This window comes from Balaenoptera ricei, chromosome 11 (genome assembly GCF_028023285.1).
Source record: "Balaenoptera ricei isolate mBalRic1 chromosome 11, mBalRic1.hap2, whole genome shotgun sequence".
Taxonomy (NCBI): domain Eukaryota; kingdom Metazoa; phylum Chordata; class Mammalia; order Artiodactyla; family Balaenopteridae; genus Balaenoptera; species Balaenoptera ricei.
In genome coordinates this window covers 19,775,203-19,795,701 of record NC_082649.1, presented here as the reverse complement: position 1 = coordinate 19,795,701, position 20,499 = coordinate 19,775,203, and the positions used below count along the sequence as shown (strand labels likewise).

The window sequence follows — 20,499 nt, the reverse complement described above, 5'->3', positions numbered from 1 at the left end:
CATCTGAGCTATTTATAGCAATAACTATACAACCATTGCACATAACGATTGCTGTTATGATCTAAATTTACTGTGCAAATTTAAATGAGCAGTCATAATAAAGGGAAAGTGTAAGGTTTTGAAGTGCTTGCATAATATTGCCCTTGATGAAAAACTGAATATTTTTGTAAAAACTTAAATTTCTTGCGGAATCTATCCTTGCAAGAAGGTGCTTTAATGTTTCATCTTTACCTTCTTCCATGGAGTGTGTCTTTAGTTGCTTTTTTGTGCATGATTTTCTTTTTTTAAGTTAATTTTTAGTGGAGTATAGTTGATTTACAATGTTGTGTTAGTTTCAGGTGTACAGCAAAGTGAATCAGTTATACATATACATATACCCACTCTTTTTTAGATTCTTTTCCCATATAGGTCATTCCAGAGTATTGAAGAGTTCCCTGTGCTATACAGCAGGTTCTTATTAGTTACCTATTTTATATTTAGTAGTGTGTATATGTCAATCCCAATCTCCCAATTTATCCGCCCCCTCCCCGTTTTAGTTGCTTTTTACTGTGGCACTGACAGAAGGGGAACATATTGTATCGTTCATATTCTTTACCATTGTATTTTGGCCTTGCTGGCAATTCTTTGGTGTTAATTTTAATTTTCTGGTTTTCAGGCCTGCTTTTGAACTTTCACCTTGAGCATTCACATAACTTTGAACACTCATCGTGAATGTTCATCATATTTTTGAACATTCACATTGGCTCACTGATCTTGGCCCTGGATGAAGTACAGTAGTACCCCCTTACCTGTGGTTTTGCTTTCTGCAGTCAACCGTGGTTTGAAAATAGTAAATGGAAAATTCCAGAAACAACAGTTTATAAGTTTTATTTTATTTTACTTCTTCAATTTATACATTTTTAGTTTAGTTTTGTTTTTTTACATCTTTATTGGAGTATAATTGCTACACAATGGTGTGTTAGAGAGTGCAAGAGGGTTCCCTTTTCTCCACACTCTCTCCAGAATTTATTGTTTATAGACTTTTTGATGATGGCCATTCTGACCGGTGTGAGGTGATACCTCACTGTAGTTTTGATTTGCATTTCTCTAACGATGAGTGATGTTGAGCATCCTTTCATGTGTTTGTTGGCAATTTGTATATCTTCTTTGGAGAAATGTCTATTTAGGTCTTCTGCCCATTTTTGGGTTGGGTTGTTTGTTTTCTTGATATTGAGCTGCGTGAGTTGCTTGTATGTTTTGGAGAGTAATCCTTTGTCAGTTGCTTCATTTGCAAATATTTTCTCCCATTCTGAGGGTTGTCTTTTCGTCTTGTTTATGATTTCCTTTGCTGTGCAAAAACTTTTAAGTTTCATTAGGTCCCATTTGTTTATTTTTGTTTTTATTTCCATTTCTCTAGGAGGTGGGTCAAAAAGGATCTTGCTGTGATTTATGTCATAGAGTGTTCTGCCTATGTTTTCCTCTAAGAGTTTGATAGTGTCTGGCCTTACATTTAGGTCTTTAATCCATTTTGAGTTTATTTTTGTGTATGGTGTTAGGGAGTGTTCTAATTTCATTCTTTTACATGTAGCTGTCCAGTTTTCCCAGCACCACTTATTGAAGAGGCTATCTTTTCTCCATGGTATATTCTTGCCTCCTTTATCAAAAATAAGGTGACCATATGTGTGTGGGTTTATCTCTGGGCTTTCTATCCTGTTCCATTGATCTATATTTCTGTTTTTGTGCCAGTACCATACTGTCTTGATTACTGTAGCTTTGTAGTATAGTTTGAAGTCAGGGAGCCTGGTTCCTCCAGTTCTGTTTTTCTTTCTCAAGATTGCTTTGGCTATTCGGGGTCTTTTGTGTTTCCATACAAATTGTGAAATTTTTTGTTCTAGTTCTGTGAAAAATGCCATTGGTAGTTTGATAGGGATTGCACTGAATCTGTAGATTGCTTTGGGTAGTAGAGTCATTTTCACAATGTTGATTCTTCCAATCCAAGAACATGGTATATCTGTCCATCTGTTTGTATCATCTTTAATTTCTTTCATCAGTGTTTTATAGTTTTCTGCATACAGGTCTTTTGTCTCCTTAGGTAGGTTTATTCCTAGGTATTTTATTCTTTTTGTTGCAGTGGTAAATGGGAGTGTTTCCTTAATTTCTTGTTCAGATTTTTCATCATTAGTGTATAGGAATGCAAGAGATTTCTGTGCATTAATTTTGTATCCTGCTACTTTACCAGATTCATTGATTAGCTCTAGTAGTTTTCTGGTAACATCTTTAGGATTCTCTATGTATAGTATCATGTCATCTGCAAACAGTGACAGCTTTACTTCTTCTTTTCCGATTTGGATTCCTTTTATTTCTTTTTCTTCTCTGATTGCAGTGGCTAAAACTTCCAAAACTATGTTGAATAATAGTGGTGAGAGTGGGCACCCTTCTCTTGTTCCTGAGGTTAGAGGAAGTGGTTTCAGTTTTCACCATTGAGAACGATGTTGGCTGTGGGTTTGTCATACATAGCCTTTATTATGTTGACATAAGTTTTAAACTTCAGTCTGTTCTGAGAGGTGCCATGAAATCTTGTGCTCTCCCACCTCTTCCTGCCTGGGAGGTGAATCATCCCTTTGTCTGGTGTAGCCCGCTCTTTAGACACTTTAGTCACCCTCTTGGTTATTAGATCGACTGTAGAGGTATCGCAGTGCTTGTGTTCGAAGTAACCCTTATTTTACTTAATAATGGCCCCAAAGTGCAAGAGTATTGATGCTGGCAATTCGGATATTCTCTTACTGTGCCTAATTTAGAAATTAAACTTTATCGTAGTATGTTTGTATAGGAAAAAAGATATTAGTTTCAGTGGAAAAAATAAGTCAATAGTCAATCTAAGAAAGAAATGGAGAATTTTATTCGAGCCAATCTGTGGATTATAACCTGGAAGACAGTCTCTGAGAGCTCTGAGAACTGTTCGAAGAGTTAAAGGGGGGAGGCCAGTACATATGTGATTTTGACAAAGGGGTACATGCAATCAAGTGCTCATCTTTTTTTTTTTAATTTTTGAATTTTATTTTATTTACTTTTTATACAGTAGGTTCTTATTAGTCATCAATTTTATACACATCAGTGTATACATGTCAATCCCAATCGCCCAGTTCAAGTGCTCATCTTGACAGAAGGTTATTGCTAGTTGCGACATCTTAGTTAATGGTTTTAGTGCTTTTCTAAGTATGGGAAGATGCAAGAATCCAGGTTCATTGTCCATTAATTACAGCATGGTACCACCAATTTATTATGTGTTCAGATAACATTTAATGATGTGGGAAATGCTCATGATATGATTTCAAAGTTAAAAAATCTCTTGAAATTATATATACATTAGGATCTCAGTTTTATGAGTGTGTGTGAGAGAGAGAGAGAAACTCTGGATCATGAGATTAGGATGTTTATTTTCTTCATCGTCCAAGTTTTCTAAAATGCCTGCATGTGTATTAAATAATCTATAATCAGAAAATGCTATTTAAAAATATTTCCCCTAGAAATTCATATTCCCCTATTTTAAATTTTATATAACATTTTTAATAAAAATTCAAGTCCTTTTTTGTATCACAAAGTAACTTTCTTGCTTTTCTTTTTTCCATCACTGTTTATTTCTGTGAATTCCTTTCCAACCTTACTTTCTTGCTCTGTGCTGCTGAAGGAGTTGGCTTACACATCTCCATTCAGTGGTGAACAAATCCTACGCCATGCCTCAACCAAACACTTCTATCTTTGTATTTTCTCTTTTTGTCACTATACTCAATGTTGAGTTTTGTTGATTGGTCTCCTTGCTGTTTATATCATTATGGTTGCCATTTTCCATCTCAGTGCCCTTTCCATTTTGTTTGTTATTATTGATCTCATTCTTCTTTTCTTGTGAAATGTTTATCCTAAAACACATCTGCAAGCCATTCAGAGCTCTGCTTGGATACAGTTAAACATTTCATTGAATGTGAGCATTAACAATATATTTCTTTGGTATCTGTAGGTTTCTCTTTGTGGTTCCCTTGAAAGCAGGTGCCATACTTGGATGAAAAAATGTTGTCCAAAAAAGTCATGGACATAGGTCATAGTCTACTGAGACCAGCATCTATCTCTAAAGGTTGACTCCAGGGACATTTTGTGGATGAGTATGATTGTTGTCTCCTAAGGTATTTCAGAAGGTAGAAATGAGTGTCAAACACACCTTAACTTTCCTTTTTAAACCATTTTGGAGATAACATTTGATAAAATGTGCAACCCTATTTGAAATTAGTTTATTCTGCCTCTATACATTCTCAGAATTGTGGACTCCACATGTGAATAAAGTGGAATTTATTTTTCTATCATTTAATTAATGTTTTCTACCATTAATGTAATGTTTATTATTTCCTTGAGTTCTGTGTTCCAGAATTTGATGGAGAGACAAATATCAGCTTGCCCTATCCTTGTTGACTCCAATTTTATAGACTTGGATTTCTCCCTTTCACTTCTTTTAGGACAGAATAATTGTAAGCTATTTTCCTTGCCCTTTGAAGTGTCCTTCCCTGTACTTTTCTTAGCTCGAGGATTGCTTTGTTGAGCTTGTGACCATAACTTTGCATTTACTCCAGGCCAAATACATGAGAACGTCATCACATATTCTGTTTTGTTTTCTATATTCTTTTTTCTGATATTGCTGAACTGCAGTTTCATTTGGATCCATGCTCTGAGTTATAAGGTGCTATGGAGTTAGGACAGAATCATTAGACCTGCTAGGTGAGCCGTGTCCTTGGGGAGGTGGGTTGCAGAGATAACCCAAAATAGCTGCCTATGCAGAAATCATCATTTTGGTGATGATTGTGTAGTGATTCCTGTATATGTATATATATATATATATATATATATATATATATATATATATTTTCAATTAATATATACACAGGATGATTTAACTGAGAAAACTCTAGTGAATGAAAAATTACCTTGGATTGCTTATGCACACATGAGCTGGTGGAAGGAAAGGATCATCAGGTGACAAGGTTGTTGGCTGAGAGGAAAAACCAGTCTGGGATTAAATTATTGCTGCAGGTAATCCTCAAAATGACAGATGAATGGATAAAGAAGATGTGGTATATATACACAATGGAATGTTAGCCATAAAAAGGAATAATGCCAGTTGCAGCAACATGGATGGACCTAGAGATTATCATATTAAGTGAAGTAAGTTAGAGAAAGACAGATATCATATGATATCATTTATATGTGGAATCTAAAATATGACACAAATGAACTTATTTATGAAGCAGAAAGACTCACAGACATAGAAAACAAACTTGTGGTACCAAAGGGGGTAGTGGCAGGAGGGGGCGGGGAGATAAATTAGGAGTTTGGGATTAACATATACACACTACTATATATAAAATAGTTAAACAATAAGGACCTACTGTATAGCACAGGGAACTATATTCAATATCTTGTAATAACCTATAATAGAAAAGAATATGAAAAATAGTATATATGTATAACTGAATCACTTTGCTGTACACTTGAAACTAACGCAACATTGTAAATTATACTTCAATAAAAAATGGAATTAATCCATGTAAATTAATCTAACATGTCTAATCAGCTTTGGGGATAGCTCTGTTGTTCCTGGTTTTTAAAAAGGATAGTAGAGAAGTAATTAAAAAGGAAAATTGTTTCTCTAGGAGAAACAAAAAGGGCTTGAGTTTGGTTATATTTCCTGTCTCTCTTCCTTCCTTCCTTTTTCATTTGGCTGTACCTTCTAAGCTTCCACTAGGGCTCTGCCATAGCCCTTATGCCTCTTACCTCAGGGCACCTTATTAGTGGTGTGTATGTATTTCTGTCTACTCATTGGTCTGTAAGCAACTGGAAAAAATCTACATCTCATTTATATCCTAGGTGGTCACATCGGCTCATATTGTGCCTTACATATAATTGATCCTCAGCGAAGGTAAAGATATATTTTATGCTTAATTAAGAGTGACTTCATAACTTTAACAATATGAAGTATTATCATGTGAAATGTGTTAACTATTTATGCTCTGGGAAACAAGCTTCCATTTGAGAAATAGAAGGGGTTTTAAGACAAAAGATAAAAACATTTTCTAGACTGTAAGGGTAATCAGATACTGGAATAGATGATCAGAGAAGGAGGTGAAATCTCCATCCCCAGGGATTTTAAATGATTGGGCAGAGAAAACATCCATGCGAATGACTGAAGCATTAGACCTACCTTGAGGCAAATAGATGGACAGAATGACAAATGGTCCTGTGATTCTTTGATTACTTGGCCTGGAGAAGAGAAGACGGAGGGAAGACATTGAAACTACTTCAAATATGGAAAACAGCTCTTAATGCTTCCCGTGGGAGAACAAGTCGAAGGAGCTTAACCTAAAGTCTTAGAAATTTGGGTTACATTTTATAGTTAAGGGTTTTAAGACGTAGGTTGTGAAAATACTGTGGACACCTTCAAAGTAAAAGATTGATTTGTGTGAGATGTGGAGTCAGCTCTATGATCCTGTTACAGTAAAAAATATTTTTTTATGTTACTCTGAATGGAGAGAATTATTCCAATACGTTATTTCAGCGTATAGCATTCTTTTGGGAAAGGCAAACTTCTAAAAGGAGTATTTTCAAGCACCAAGCATCATCACTGTTTCAGGGCTAGGAGGAGAGAGCAGAGATAATAGGTAGGAAATCCTTCCCATCTAAGTACTTGTACAAGGCTGTGTTATTTTTTATTTTTATTTTTTCCCAACACTGACTTATTTTTTTTCAATCCAATTCTCTTTTATTTATTTATTTAATTAATTTATTTTTTAAAATTTTTAACATCTTTATTAGAGTATAATTGCTTTACAATGGTGTGTCAGTTTCTGCTTTATAACAAAGTGAATCAGTTATACATATACATATGTCCCCATATCTCTTCCCTCTTGCATCTCCCTCCCTCTCACCCTCCCTATCCCACCCCTCTAGGTGGTCACAAAGCACCGAGCTGATCTCCCCGTGCTATGCGGTTGCTTCCCACTAGCTATCTATTTTACGTTTGGTAGTGTATATATGTCCATGCCACTCTCTCACTTTGTCCCAGCTTACCCTTCCCCCTCCCTGTATCCTCAAGTCCATTCTCTAGTAGGTCTGCATCTTTATTCCTGTCTTACCCCTAGGTTCTTCTGACCATTTTCTTTTTTTTTCTTTTTATAGATTCCATATATATGTGTTAGCATATGGTATTTGTTTTTCTCTTTCTGACTTACTTCACTCTGTATGACAGTCTCTAGGTCCATCCACCTCACTACAAATAACTGTTTTGTTCCTTTTTATGGCTGAGTAATATTCCATTGTATATATGTGCCACATCTTCTTTATCCATTAATCTGTCGATGGACACTTAGGTTGCTTCCATGTCCTGGCTATTGTAAATAGAGCTGCAATGAACATTTTGGTACATGACTCTTTTTGAATTATAGTTTTCTCAGCGTATATGCCCAGTAGTGGGATTGCTGGGTCGTATGGTAGTTCTATTTGTAGTTTTTTAAGGAACCTCCATACTGTTCTCCATAGTGGCTGTATCAATTTACATTCCCACCAACAGTGCAAGAGGGTTCCCTTTTCTCCACACCCTCTCCAGCATTTATTGTTTGTAGATTTTTTGATGATGGCCATTCTGACCGGTGTGAGATGATATCTCATTGTAGTCTTGATTTGCATTTCTCTAATGATTAATGATGTTGAGCATTCTTTCATGTGTTTGTTGGCAATTTGTATATCTTCTTTGGAGAAATGTCTATTTAGGTCTTCTGCCCATTTTTGGGTTGGGTTGTTTGTTTTCTTGATATTGAGCTGCGTGAGTTGCTTGTATGTTTTGGAGAGTAATCCTTTGTCAGTTGCTTCATTTGCAAATATTTTCTCCCATTCTGAGGGTTGTCTTTTCGTCTTGTGTATGGTTTCCTTTGCTGTGCAAAAGCTTTTAAGTTTCATTAGGTCCCATTTGTTTATTTTTGTTTTTATTTCCATTTCTGTAGGAGGCGGGTCAAAAAGTTTTTGCTGTGATATATGTCATAGAGTGTTTTGCCTATGTTTTCCTCTAAGAGTTTGATGGTGTCTGGCCTTACATTTAGGTCTTTAATCCATGTTGAGTTGATTTTTGTGTATGGTGTTGGGAGTGTTCTAACTTCATTATTTTACATGTAGCTGTCCAGTGTTCCCAAGGGCTGTGTTATTAAATCAGTAGCCAGGGGGTGAGGAGAGGCTGGACATAGCCCTGGTCTTCTGGGTCAGCCTTGCTTTGGTCACTGAACCTTTGCCCAATGAAAATATAGAAGAATTGGGGACTACAAAAATCTTGTCAGTACAAGGGGAACCAGAATACCTATGAAAAATAATCTTCATTAGGTATTTGACTGTAATTTCAACATTCAGCCACACGATGTCACAACTGGATTTTGATTCTCACTGTGTATTTGTCTCAAATAATAGATGAAGGCGTTTTCAAAGCTGGAGAGGAAAGATCAGAAACGCGGGGGGCTGCAGAAGTCCAAGAAGATGAAGATACTCAAGTTGAGATTCCAGTTGACCAGGTAGTCTCCATGCCTTAAAAATATGTGTAAACCAAATACTATTTTTCTTTCAAGTTTTGTGTTACCTGTCCTGTGCTGTTCTTATGCAGATGCGAGTTAAACACTCTCAGGTGCTAGCTATGTGGCTGAACGACCTTAAAAATAAAACAAAACATCTTCAGTTCTTCCTCGTATTCCCACAAAGAGGAGCCATTTGGACAGAGTCTTTATTGTTAACAGAAAATGGTATATCTTTAATAAACAGCATTGAAGAATGAGGTGGGTTGGAGTTAGGTATGAGATACAGAGGGTGAAAGTTTGATACAAAAAAGAGTATTGGCTTGGGCATTTTTAATCTAGAAAAAAAGTCCTCCATTTAGAGAAGCAATTTAAAAGTGCCGTTATTTTCTCTCCTTTAGGGTCCTTGAAATGGCGATGGTTGGAATTTGTTTTTCGTAAAGGAATTGCTTATATAAATGCAGCTCAAATATTTGCTAAGTGTGTATTGATTTTCTTTTTAGGCCAATGGGACACTGTACTTTTAGGAGTGTGTGTGTGTACACACATGTGCTTATAGAAGGAACTAAGTAGTGTTCATTCTGGCTAAATGGTACAAGAAATAAAAGTTGTTTAGGCTTTTTAATAGAATTCAATCAAGTTTCCTACAGTTCTAAGCGGAGGATTGGAATTTAGGTGAGGAGGGGGAATTCATAATCCCAGGCTCAAGGGAATACAAAGTCACCAGGAATTGCCACTTGTTTCCTGACTATTATGTGATATTTCCTTTTCAAAGAGCAAATCTCACAATCCAGCAAATTCCATAGATGATGTTCTCAGCTGTATTTGTCTTAACATTGCAGCAGTGAGATTGCTGCCTGATTATTCCACAGGCATTTTCTGTAACCATCACCTTCCTGATGAAAAGCTTAATGTGTTAAAAATCACACAGATTTCAAAAATCCAATTTATTATCCAGGATTAGCTGCAACTAACAATTTTTCATAAGCTCCAGTTATAGGTATTTTTTTTCCCTGAGGGAAATTGGAATTTTAAGTTTTCGGTGAAGCTATAATTAAATATTATATTTTAAGACAAAGAAGAGAAATCATCACATATGTACAACACCTAATAGCAGCAGAAACCAAGACTAATTTATATTCCAAAGTCAAAAATGCCAAATATCAAGAGAAAGTCATAGCATTATTACCAAAAAGAGATCTCTTTGTTAATCACTTAGTTTTGAAATCTGTGATAGGTATTATTTCTTTACTTGTGAGTTTGATGATCACCAGGAAGGGGAGGGCACGAGAGGAATTGATCTCTAATAATACTTGAACAGCCATGAAAAGTGTCTGCAGAGCTTGATTTCTTATTTGACACAGGAGTGCTAGCTTATTAAAATACAAGTATGCAGGAGAGACAGATTAAACAGATTGGTAAAAGCTGGGCAGTATCAACAAATTGAGGTCAGTTTGAAGAAAAGAAAACCAGGTAACAAAAGGTCAGAATTGCTTTCTTCTTTGACCCTGTTAGTAATAGAGTTAGGATTGTTTAGCTCATGGGGTTGGCACGAGATGCTTATGAAGTCAGGTCTTAGAGTCATTCTCTCTGTGGCCTGGTGGTCTTTTGCTCCATATCCTAAGCAGCTATGTTATACATATTGTGAAAAACCAAGTGAGAGTGTGGAGAAATTAGTGTAAAGCTCCATTATAGTAAGAACAACTCTGAGGACCTGTAATAGTAGCAGTAGCTACTCTTTATTCAGTACCTACTGAGTGCCAGGCACTGTACTAGGCACTTTTATCTCATATAATTGTTATGACAACCCTGTAAGATAGGTCTTATCACCTTCACTTTATGTATGGAAATAAAGTAAGCCCCCATAGGTGGAATTACATGTCCAGGTTTGTACTGTTAAGTAGAGGAATTGGGATTTGAGTGCAGGTCTGTCTAACTTCAAAGCACAGGAGTGATCTGGGGAAGAGTATTAAATGCCCTCCTCCCCCACAAAAGCCAATTATTAACCCAAGGAGGGGAAAAATTCCTGCATAAGAAAAGAACTGTCTATTATATACTACTTGGCTCAGCTGTAAATGATACATACATTTCCTTTCGGGCCATACCTACTTAACATCTTTGAATTTGTTTCCCATCATCTAAATGGTTCATGTTGTAACTTTAGTCAAAGTACCACGAAGAAGGGTGTGTGTGCGTGTACTATCATGTGCAAATTGGCCAAGTACTTTATCTATGCCTGAAAAGCAGATCAAGTTTCAGAAGTAAATATTAAGGCCTCTGTTGAGAGGCAGTTCTCCATGGATCTCTTGTGTTTTTGCATGTTTTGTGAGTAGAGGCACAGATTGCCTTTGTTCTGGACTGTTTTTTCAAGGATGTTTGTGTAGTGAATAGCCTCAAAAGACAGAGATAGTGACTTCCTCTGGAGCAGTCATTCTCAGCTGGAGGTGATTTGCCTCCGAGGGGATATTTGGCAATTTCTGGAGACATTTTTGATCGTTATAAGTGAGGGAGTGCTACTGACATCTAGTGGGTAGTGGCCAGGGAATCTGCTAAATATCTTGTAATCACACGACTGTCCTCCAGCAAAAAATTATCCAGTGCAAAATGTCAATAGTGCTGAGACTGAGAAATCCTGGTGTGGAGCAAAGGCTAGGTTTGTTGATGGTCCAGTATAATAAAGATAATGTCTCCCTGTGGTGCAAAGGTCAGGCACGTTTACTATCTATTATAAAAGATGTGCCATTGACTTGTATACTTAAAACTAGTTAAAATGGTAAAATTGTTTGCTATGTTTATTTTATCACAATGAAAATATTTGGAGAAAAAAGATTTGGGTTCTCTAAGCATGGGGTCCTTCCCCTGTGATGTAAGCCAGCATGTGTATCACCCCCTTCACATTGCCCTGTGGGAATGGGGCCTCAGGGAGTGGGTGCAAATGCTGATCCTCTGGCCACTGCTATTGCTGTGAGCAATAAAGTCCTTTGTCTCTGACCCAGTAGTCTCTTGTCTTCTGCCAGCATCCATGAAAAGATGGCAGGCTAATGTGTTAGCTTGTTAAGTATGGAAAAATTTCAGATCTTCCATAGTCTTTCATAGCCTCTACTGATCCCATCTGGCATTGTGTTTATGTGTTTAAGTGTGTGTAATGGGGCACTGTGGACTAATTTCAGCTAAAAACATGTTTGAGCTCTGTCCCAAGGTCTAGACTCTTAATTTTTTAGAGACAAATTAATGATCCTGGATCTAATACTACTTCCAAACCCATGGGAAACTGAAGAATGTCACATTCTTTTATAGATTTGGGGAGGCCAGAACAAATACCTTTTCTCAGGGGAGAGTTTTGGTCTCATAAGAATAAAGTACTCTTTTAAAAATTAATTTTTTTGCATGCACATTCTAAATCAATCTGGTTTCCCATAAGCAGTGAAGCAAGTGCCTGATTAACCAATATCTGTGGCTATACCTGGCACCGATCACTTATGTGTCATTATGCTCCATTTATAAACTGATGCTTTTCCAAGCTAAGGAGGCAAGAAATGAGACTGTTCCATTATAGTTAAGTAAACTGCCTCTAGTAAGTAAAGATCAGGCAGGAGAAGCCACCATCTCAAAGACACAGGCAAATACATACCTATAAAATAGGCAAAGACGCAATTATATTTTGGATTTTGTTCCATTTGAGAGAAGAGAGCAGAAGATGTGGATTGTAACTTCAGCGTGGTTTTGGATTGTTTTATAGCTTTTTCCATCCATTTGTAGTTGATTTTGAGTAGTAATAAAATGAGAATTGCAAGATGTTTTGATGCTAAGTAGTTTCATTAAATAGCATTTAAACCAATGTCACGAACACAGGAGCAGTGAAAGCTTTTTTTTTTTTTAAATTGGAGGTTGTGATATATATTATTTTCTTATTTGTTGATTGATTTAAAACTTAATGAATCCTTAATAACAAAGTTACACATGTACTCTTTTTAAAAGTCAACCAATCCAACAAAAATTGTGACAAAAATAGCAATCACTTGCCCCAGCTTTCCCCACCTTGATTCTTCCTGCTCTATAGACCTAACCGATTTGAGCTATTAGCTGTTTCTCATGGAATAGAGAAATATTCTTGTGTAATATTTTTTCCTCCTCCCTATTTGAGTAATTGCCTATGTTTTTTTCATTTGCTTAGTTTTCTAAGTTTTCATTTGATTAGTTTTCTATTCTCTGTAGTCATTACCAAGCCATCTCCAAACTCTGCCAGAACTGTTGATCTCCTCTTGATGTACTCAGATGTACACGGTGATACTAAATCTCAATTTCATCTTTTTCTCAAGCCTTTCGATCATCTGCCTCAGGCTGGTTAGTTGTTCTTTGGATCTACTTTTCAGAGTCATCCTGGTATTTTTCTTCACCATTATTTTGGGAATTTCTTTTGCTTCTCCCGTGGATGGATTCCCTATTTCCTGGGTTCTACATCTTCCTCTTTCTTGGTTATACCTTCGTTGTTTTTGTGGAGCTCACCTCTAGCAGCTGCCTCGGAAAAGCTTCATGGGAGGAACTTTTATTTTTTGAGACTCTGCATGTCTGAAAATGTCTTTTTTTTTTTTTTCTCTACCAAACTTGACTGTAAGCATGACTAGATATAAAATTCTAGGTTAGATATAGTTTCTCTCAGAATTCTGAATGTGTTGCTCAGTTGGCCTTCCCATCCAGATTTGCAGTTGGGAACTTTGATGTCATTCTGTTTCCTGATCCTTTGTAAATAATCCTTTTTCTCTCTCTGGAAGCTTTTAGGCTTTTTCCTTTGTTCCTGGTGTTATGAAAATTTCCAGTTATGTGCCTTGGTGCAGGTCTTTTTACTTATTCGACTGGGTACTCAATGGGCTTTTTGTGTTTTTTTTTTAAGATTTATTTATTATTTATTTATTTATTTAATTTAGTTTTGGCTGTGTCAGGTCTTAGTTGCAGCACATAGGATCTTCGTTGAGGCATGTGGGATCTTTCGTTGCAGCGCGTGGGCTTCTCTCTAGTTGTGGTGTGCGGGTTTTCTCTTCTCTAGTTGTGACGCACAGGCTCCAGGGCACATGGGCTCTGTAGTTTGTGGCACGTGGCCTCTCTAGTTGAGGCGCGAGCTCAGTAGTTGTGGCTCGTGGGCTTAGTTGCCCTGCAGCATGTGGGATCTTAGTTCCCTGACGAGGAATCGAACCCACGTCCCCTGCATTGTAAGGCAGATCCTTTACCACTGGACTGCCAGGGAAGTCCCTCAATGGGCTTTTTTATTCTGAAAATGTTTGTTTTTCAGTTCTGGAAAAAATTGTTGAAGTATGTCTTAGATAATTTTCTTCTCTCTATTTCTCTACTTTCCTTCTGGAACTCCAAGTATTCAGATATAGGACCTCCTAGACTGATCCTCTACTTACCTCTCCTACTTTCCACCTCTATGGATTTTTTTCTATTTTCTCAACTTTAAAAAAAAAAATCAACAAGCTTCAGTGTTTATTTTCCATCTATTGATTTTTTTCTAGCCATTGTGGTTTTAATTTTTAAGAGCTCTTTCATATTCTCTGAATGTTCCTTTTTATAGCATCCTATTCTTATTTTATGTATGTGGTCTCTTCCCTTATCTCTCCAAGGATTAACCTATTATTTTAAACTTTCTTTTCCAGAACTATGTTTGTTTCTTCTGTTTCTTTTTTCTTTCTATCTTTCTATCTCCATGTTAGAGGCTCTCCTTGGTTGTCTGGTTAGATTGTTTTTTAATTGCAATATATTTGACATGTAACATTGTATAAATTTAAGGTGTATGTCTGGTTAGATTTTAGAGGGAAGCATTAAGGAAACTCTGTGGGCACAGGCAGAGCTCATCAGGCTGGGGACGTTTCACTGTAGAGTGATTGGTTTTGCCATTTCATTGGCGTACCTCCAATTTTCAGTATCTGTGTTGTTCCTTTGGGTTGGTCTATTTCTTTTTTTTTTTTTAATTTTATTTATTTATTTATTTGTTTGTTTATTTATGGCTGTGTTGGGTCTTCGTTTCTGTGCGAGGGCTTTCTCTAGTTGTGGCAAGCGGGGGCCACTCTTCATCGCGGTGCACGGGCCTCTCACTATCGCGGCCTCTCTTGTTGCGGGGCACAGGCTCCAGACGCGCAGGCTCAGTAATTGTGGCTCACGAGCCTAGCCGCTCTGCGGCATGTGGGATCTTCCCAGACCAGGGCTCGAACCCGTGACCCCTGCATTAGCAGGCAGATTCTCAACCACTGCGCCACCAGGGAAGCGTGGTCTATTTCTTTTGAGTGGAGTCTTTCAACCTCTTGCCTTAATGGTGTAAGCCTGGCTGTGAGCACTTTGGGATCTGACTGTGGGAAGGTGGCTTGGGGACCTTAAGTAAAAGACTTTAAGTAGAGAGATGTATCCTTCTGGGTTTCAGGACGGTGCCCTTGTTCTCACTGTGCTTGAGTCCAGCTTCCTTATAGTTCAGTATCTTTAAAGAATAAACTTCATTTATTTCTCCAAGGTCAGCAAGGGGATCTTGGGAGTCTACCTCCTTCATTTAAAGACTCTAAGCCAATCCACCTGTTTTTAGTTATATCGATACCTATGCGCCTTCTTCCAGAGACAGATGGTGCCTCCAATCCCCAAGCCTTCTATAGGTTTTTTCAACGTGCAAAGTTTGCTTCTTGGCTTCCCCTCCCTACAGACTCAAATTTTAGCTTACTCAGTTCTGCTGTTATCGGCCCCACGTCCAAAGGCTTTACAACTTCCCAAATTCTGTGGCTGTTTCCCAAATTCCAGCCTTCTGTGTCTCTATAGCTTCATCCCTTTTAAAGTTGCCCTTACCTAAAATTTAGAGGGGAATTGGAAGGAAGCTACAAACCACCCCCCCACACACACATTTGTTCAGTCTGCTGTGTTTAACCAGAAATCTCTTTCACACTAATTCATCACTGTGAAAATAAACTGTCTTCATAGAATCTGCAGTAGGGGTGACAAACTGGCAGCCTGTGACCAAATCTCCTATGAGAGAATCTTTTTGGCTGGCCCAGGGCTTACAATATGGAATCTCTTTAGTGGGCGTGTACTCTTCAGTTTACTGCAGACCTCAGCACTCCCTATTACCTCACACCTGTCCTGAATTACACATTTATGTAATTTGCCCAGCCCCTGGGGGCATTTAAGTTTGTGATGATTGATCTACACATATAGAACACATTGCCATTTTAAAGAATCTGCAGCCTAGAGGCTATAACCAGAAACAGCAGGTTTGAAGTCCAAATATGCCCATTGACCTATTTTGTCCCTTCTGGAGAATCAGCAGTCACTGACAGCTTCTCTTATGAAGGGTGAGCTCAATGGAGAGCTTGTTTGTGTTACTTGTTCATGTTCATGTGTAAAATACACAGAAAGATAAAGGAGGCTGCTTCTTTTGACCAGACCCCTAAATCTATTTCAGTGAAATGTTATTTATTAAAATAAGAATTAGGAAATGTTCAGAACCAGAAAGGAGGCTGGAATAAACTCCTTGCTTTGCCATTGAAGAAACAAAGCCCCATACTGTAGTGGGGAAAGCCATTTTCCCACAGACACACAGCCTGCTGGGGGCTGGGGAGTCTACACAGGCACCCAGGGCTCCTGGCTTCCAGTTTGGTGCTCTGTCTCAACACTTCAAGGAAGGGAAGTGGGGAGATTAGGGGCTTCTAATTATCTCACAAACAGAAGCAGATTCCATCTGTGTGGAGGGCTACTCGGCCTTCACTGCCTTCCCTGAAATGAAAGGAATTGCATGCAAATGGTATTTTCACCATTCTCTACCTTCAGGTCACCTCCTCTTAGTGAATCATATTCATGGTTGGTGCTATAAGCATCACACGCAGTGGGAAGAGTTAAGATGAGGACGCTCTGGCTTCTTAACTTCCCTGTGCATCACCAGCAAGGCCTTCTGTGACATCACCTTTGTTGATTTGTGTTTGATTGATGGAAATGGTGTTAAACATTAAAATATAGCCTTCAGCGAATTCTGATGTAAGCGAAAGAAAATCAACATTTACTTCTAAAGTGAGAAAACTTAATGGGGAAGGTTTTTTTCTAAGATGACTAAATAGCTATATAAATATAAGTTTTCAAGGCGTTATATCTTATGAGTGTCGTGGGAACTTGTGGAGTTCAGCGGGCCTGGGTGAGCCAGCTCTCAGCAGGTGGCTGGCCAAAGCTTCACTCTCCCTGTGTCCTTTGAGTGTCACGTCTGTAAATAGAACCACCCTTTTTTGTAGGTCATTGTACTTCAAACCACATTGAAACCATTTTTTCCGTTCTGTGAAAGTAAGCCTCTGAAAGCTGAAAACGGGAAGCGGTACTTTGCTGTCATGAAAAATTGAAACTGATTATTTCCAAACACCTCATTCAGCTTGGGTAGAAGATGATTTTAGTCTCTATGGGAACAGAAATAAAAACAAGTGTCGTAACTTCTTTACTTTCAACATCTCTGCCTGAATTCTGCCATCAATACCACAGAAACACCTTCTATCCAAAACCTGTAACAAATCCTACTCCTAAATTTCAAAGGTAGCAAATGCTGCATGGAGAAATGGACATTTAAGGTAGTATTTTCATTTTGGGGGGGGCGTTCTGAGCTCCAGTTTCTAGGTTCAGGGTATTTCAGGGAGGGAGACCTGACAGGTAAGAATGAGGAGGACAGCTGGATGTTTAGGTAGGCTCTCTTGCCTAGAAAGTTGTAGCGTGTGCTGTTATCTTGGATAGCGAGGGTTTTAAACATTCAAATATACTCCTCAGGGAATTCTGATACAAACATAAGAAAAAGCAACATTTACTTTTTTTTAAATTTATTTTTTAATATTTTATTTATTTATTTTTGGCTGTGTTGGGTCTTTGTTGCTGCACGTGGGCTTTCTCTAGTTGCTGCGAGCAGGGGCTACTCATTGCGGTGGCTTCTCTTGTTGTGGAGCACGGGCTCCAGGCGCGTGGGCTTCAGTGGTTGTGGCGCATGGGCATAGTTGCTCCACGTCATGTGGGATCTTCCCTGGCCAGGGCTCAGAACCCATGTCCCCTGCATTGGCAGGTGGATTCTTAACCACTGCACCACCAGGGAAGTTCCAACATTTACTTCTAAAGTGGGTGGGACATCAGCTGTAGTGTCTGTTTAGAGGCCTTTTCCCATTTCTAATTTTTGGTGCCGCTGTTACGGTCAAAGGTGTGATGTGAGTTTAAAGTGTAAGTCACTTGAGCAGCCTCATCTGTCTGTGAAAATACCTTCCAAGTAATTGATGCTTCTGATATTTTGTGGCTCATTTCCATATGATTTCCATATTCCATCTTCTTTCCTCTTACCACTCAGGAATCCTGAGTTAACCTTTGTAACTGCATGCATATTCTCTAGAAAACCTGAATACTTATGGTTTCCCCTGAGCCGTCCCTGCTAGGATGCAGACAGCCATAATAACTACCAGACCTTTTCTGTCTTGCCATACAAATCAACCATTTTCCCAGGATGTCCCTTACAAAATAAATAGTAAGATATGCACGTAGGCAAATGCAGGCAAAAAGGCACTTGGAATATCAATGCTGGTGTCATGTTAAGGAGAAAATCTGGTGTCACTTTTCTAGTAACAATATTAAGAGCAATTGCTTATGATAAATAAAGTGCTTTTTAAAAGGTAAAAGTCTCACCTTTCTTATAAAAACTTCTATGTTTAAGGGTACGTATTATCTGTAATTGTACATATATGGGTAATATGTCTTAATCTAGCTGCACTCTGGATGTTCTTGATGTCAGTGAGGCTTTGAGACTGGAACCATCTAAATGATTTGTGCAATCATTATATACATCAGTTTAGTGAGTATATAGGGGAGGGTATAATGAATACCCTTTCTTGACTCCAGTGAAACGTAAGAATTGTGCTTTATGCAGAATATAGTATTACACAATTACTCACAGGAATGAGCTAGTCCTGAAAGTTCAGGATGGAGAAACAGTATCTACCTGAAAACTGGTTCTCTTAAAATTTTAGTCACAAATTGACTGAATTCAACATAAACACCAGGGGAGAAGACCTTTAAGCACAGGTAAAAATATCTTCCTGGTTTATCGCCTTGGCAATGATGTGTTTCTTTTTTATAAAGTGACTCCTAAGAAAGAGTGGCAGGGTGATGTAATTAGAATAAATCTTGTAGAACTGTCTTTATGGCTAAATATCATTCTGTCCACATTCAGTACTATTTTCTCCCAGTTTTCAATAAAATTCATATTTTTTAAGTTAAAATATGATCTTCATCTAACGAGGCATAATTGCAACTAGAAACTTTAACCAAAGATGTCTTTTGGGGGTGGTGGTGTATTTATGACCATACCTGTGTTACCTGTGGTTTAGAGCCTCACCAAGTGTCACCTGGGGGCCAGCGGCATCAGCAGCACCTGAGCTGCTGGAAATGCAGAGGCTCAGAACTGCTGACTCAGAATCTGCATTTAACAAGATGCCCGGTGATGGAGAGGCATTGGCTTAGAAGACACGAGGCTGGGAGTAACTATTTAACATCGTGTTGAGTTTGGGATGTTGCTCTGTACATTATCTTGGGGAAATAGTACAGTCCTGTGGTCAAAAAAGCATTCATATCCCTCTGTCACTACTAGTGGGCTTTTGGACAAGTTTACCTAACTCTTTATGCTTCAGTTTGTTTATCTGCAAGTTGGGATGAGAATAGTATTTTCCTCAAATGGTGGTGAGGTTAGTTTAAATATGATTAGGCATATGAGGTGCATGGAACATAGGACCAGGTCCCTGGAGAGCGCCCAACAGACGTGAGCCTTGTCACCATCATTTGTCCTTTCCTGAAGGCACATACTCTGTTGGCTTTTATCTGTGGGAGGCACATTTGGGTGTAATTCAAGACAATGAATTACAATCCTGTGGAAAATGTGGTGATGGACACAAAGATGAAGAAGAAAGAGCCCTTGCTTCTAGAAACTTCCAGAAGGCCTCCCTAGAGCCGAGGTTATTTCCCCATTATTCCACAATCATTCCAAACATCGTTTGAGGCATCTACGTACTCGATAGCAATTCACGTTCACAATTTTCCTTTTTTTTTCTTTTTAAAGATTTTTTTTGACATGAACCATTTCTAAAGTCTTTATTGAATTTGTTCCAATTTTGCTTCTGTTTTATGTTTTGGTTTTTTGGCCGAGAGGCATGTGGGATATTAGCTCCCTGACCAGGGATCAAACCCGCACCCCCTGCATTGGAAGGCGAAGCCTTAACCACTGGACTGCCAGGGAAGTGCCCCATGTTCACTATTTTCATATCAAACATAAGTAGGGGATAATGGCACACTGTGATTAGAGTTTGACAGGTGTTCTGAGGGCGCAAATCAGGGGTGACAACTGCCTGAGGGGTCCAGGAAGGCTTCGAGAGAAGGTGGGTCTAACAAAGGGAAGGAAGAGCCTTCGGGGTAAAGGTAGGAGGAACAGGATGAATAACTGGCTACTGCCAACCTGTCGTTACAACTGAAGACAAAGTCGTGCATTACCTAAATGCACATACTAATTTATGGAGGTCATCCTTTTTTGGTATTTACTGCTGGCACATTTGTGTTACTTTTAAGAGTGAATAGAGTTCAGAAAAAATAAAAGCTATTGGATGGTAAATTTGTTGTGAAAAGTGCATACCAGGGAACTCAGAAGCAAAGAATAAACGTAAGTAACTAAAAGCAAGAGTGATTAGTTTATGAAAATCACACCTAACCGTCTCATTGGACCAGAAGTTGAACATCAGCCTGCATATTAACTGTATTAACTAAAAAGGGCAAGATAATTGCTAAGTGTCTTGATATATTTTGTTTGTTTGTTTTCATGTGAATGAGATTTAGAAGGGAGACTGCTCTAAGTGGCCCACTAGAATACGATTTCATTACTGTAGTGCAAATCCTGTATTATACT

General features: G+C 38.2%; 1 protein-coding gene across 2 annotated transcripts in view; it reads left to right on the top strand.

The window, feature by feature from the left end:
- Positions 1-20,499, top strand: part of DCDC2 (doublecortin domain containing 2) — a 161,377-nt gene that overhangs the window by 128,359 nt on the left and 12,519 nt on the right. For both annotated transcript variants that reach the window (XM_059938025.1, XM_059938024.1), the window contains exon 9: positions 8,473-8,573. In XM_059938025.1, coding sequence (XP_059794008.1) covers positions 8,473-8,573 — 101 coding nt within the window. The remainder of the gene's footprint in view (positions 1-8,472; positions 8,574-20,499) is intronic.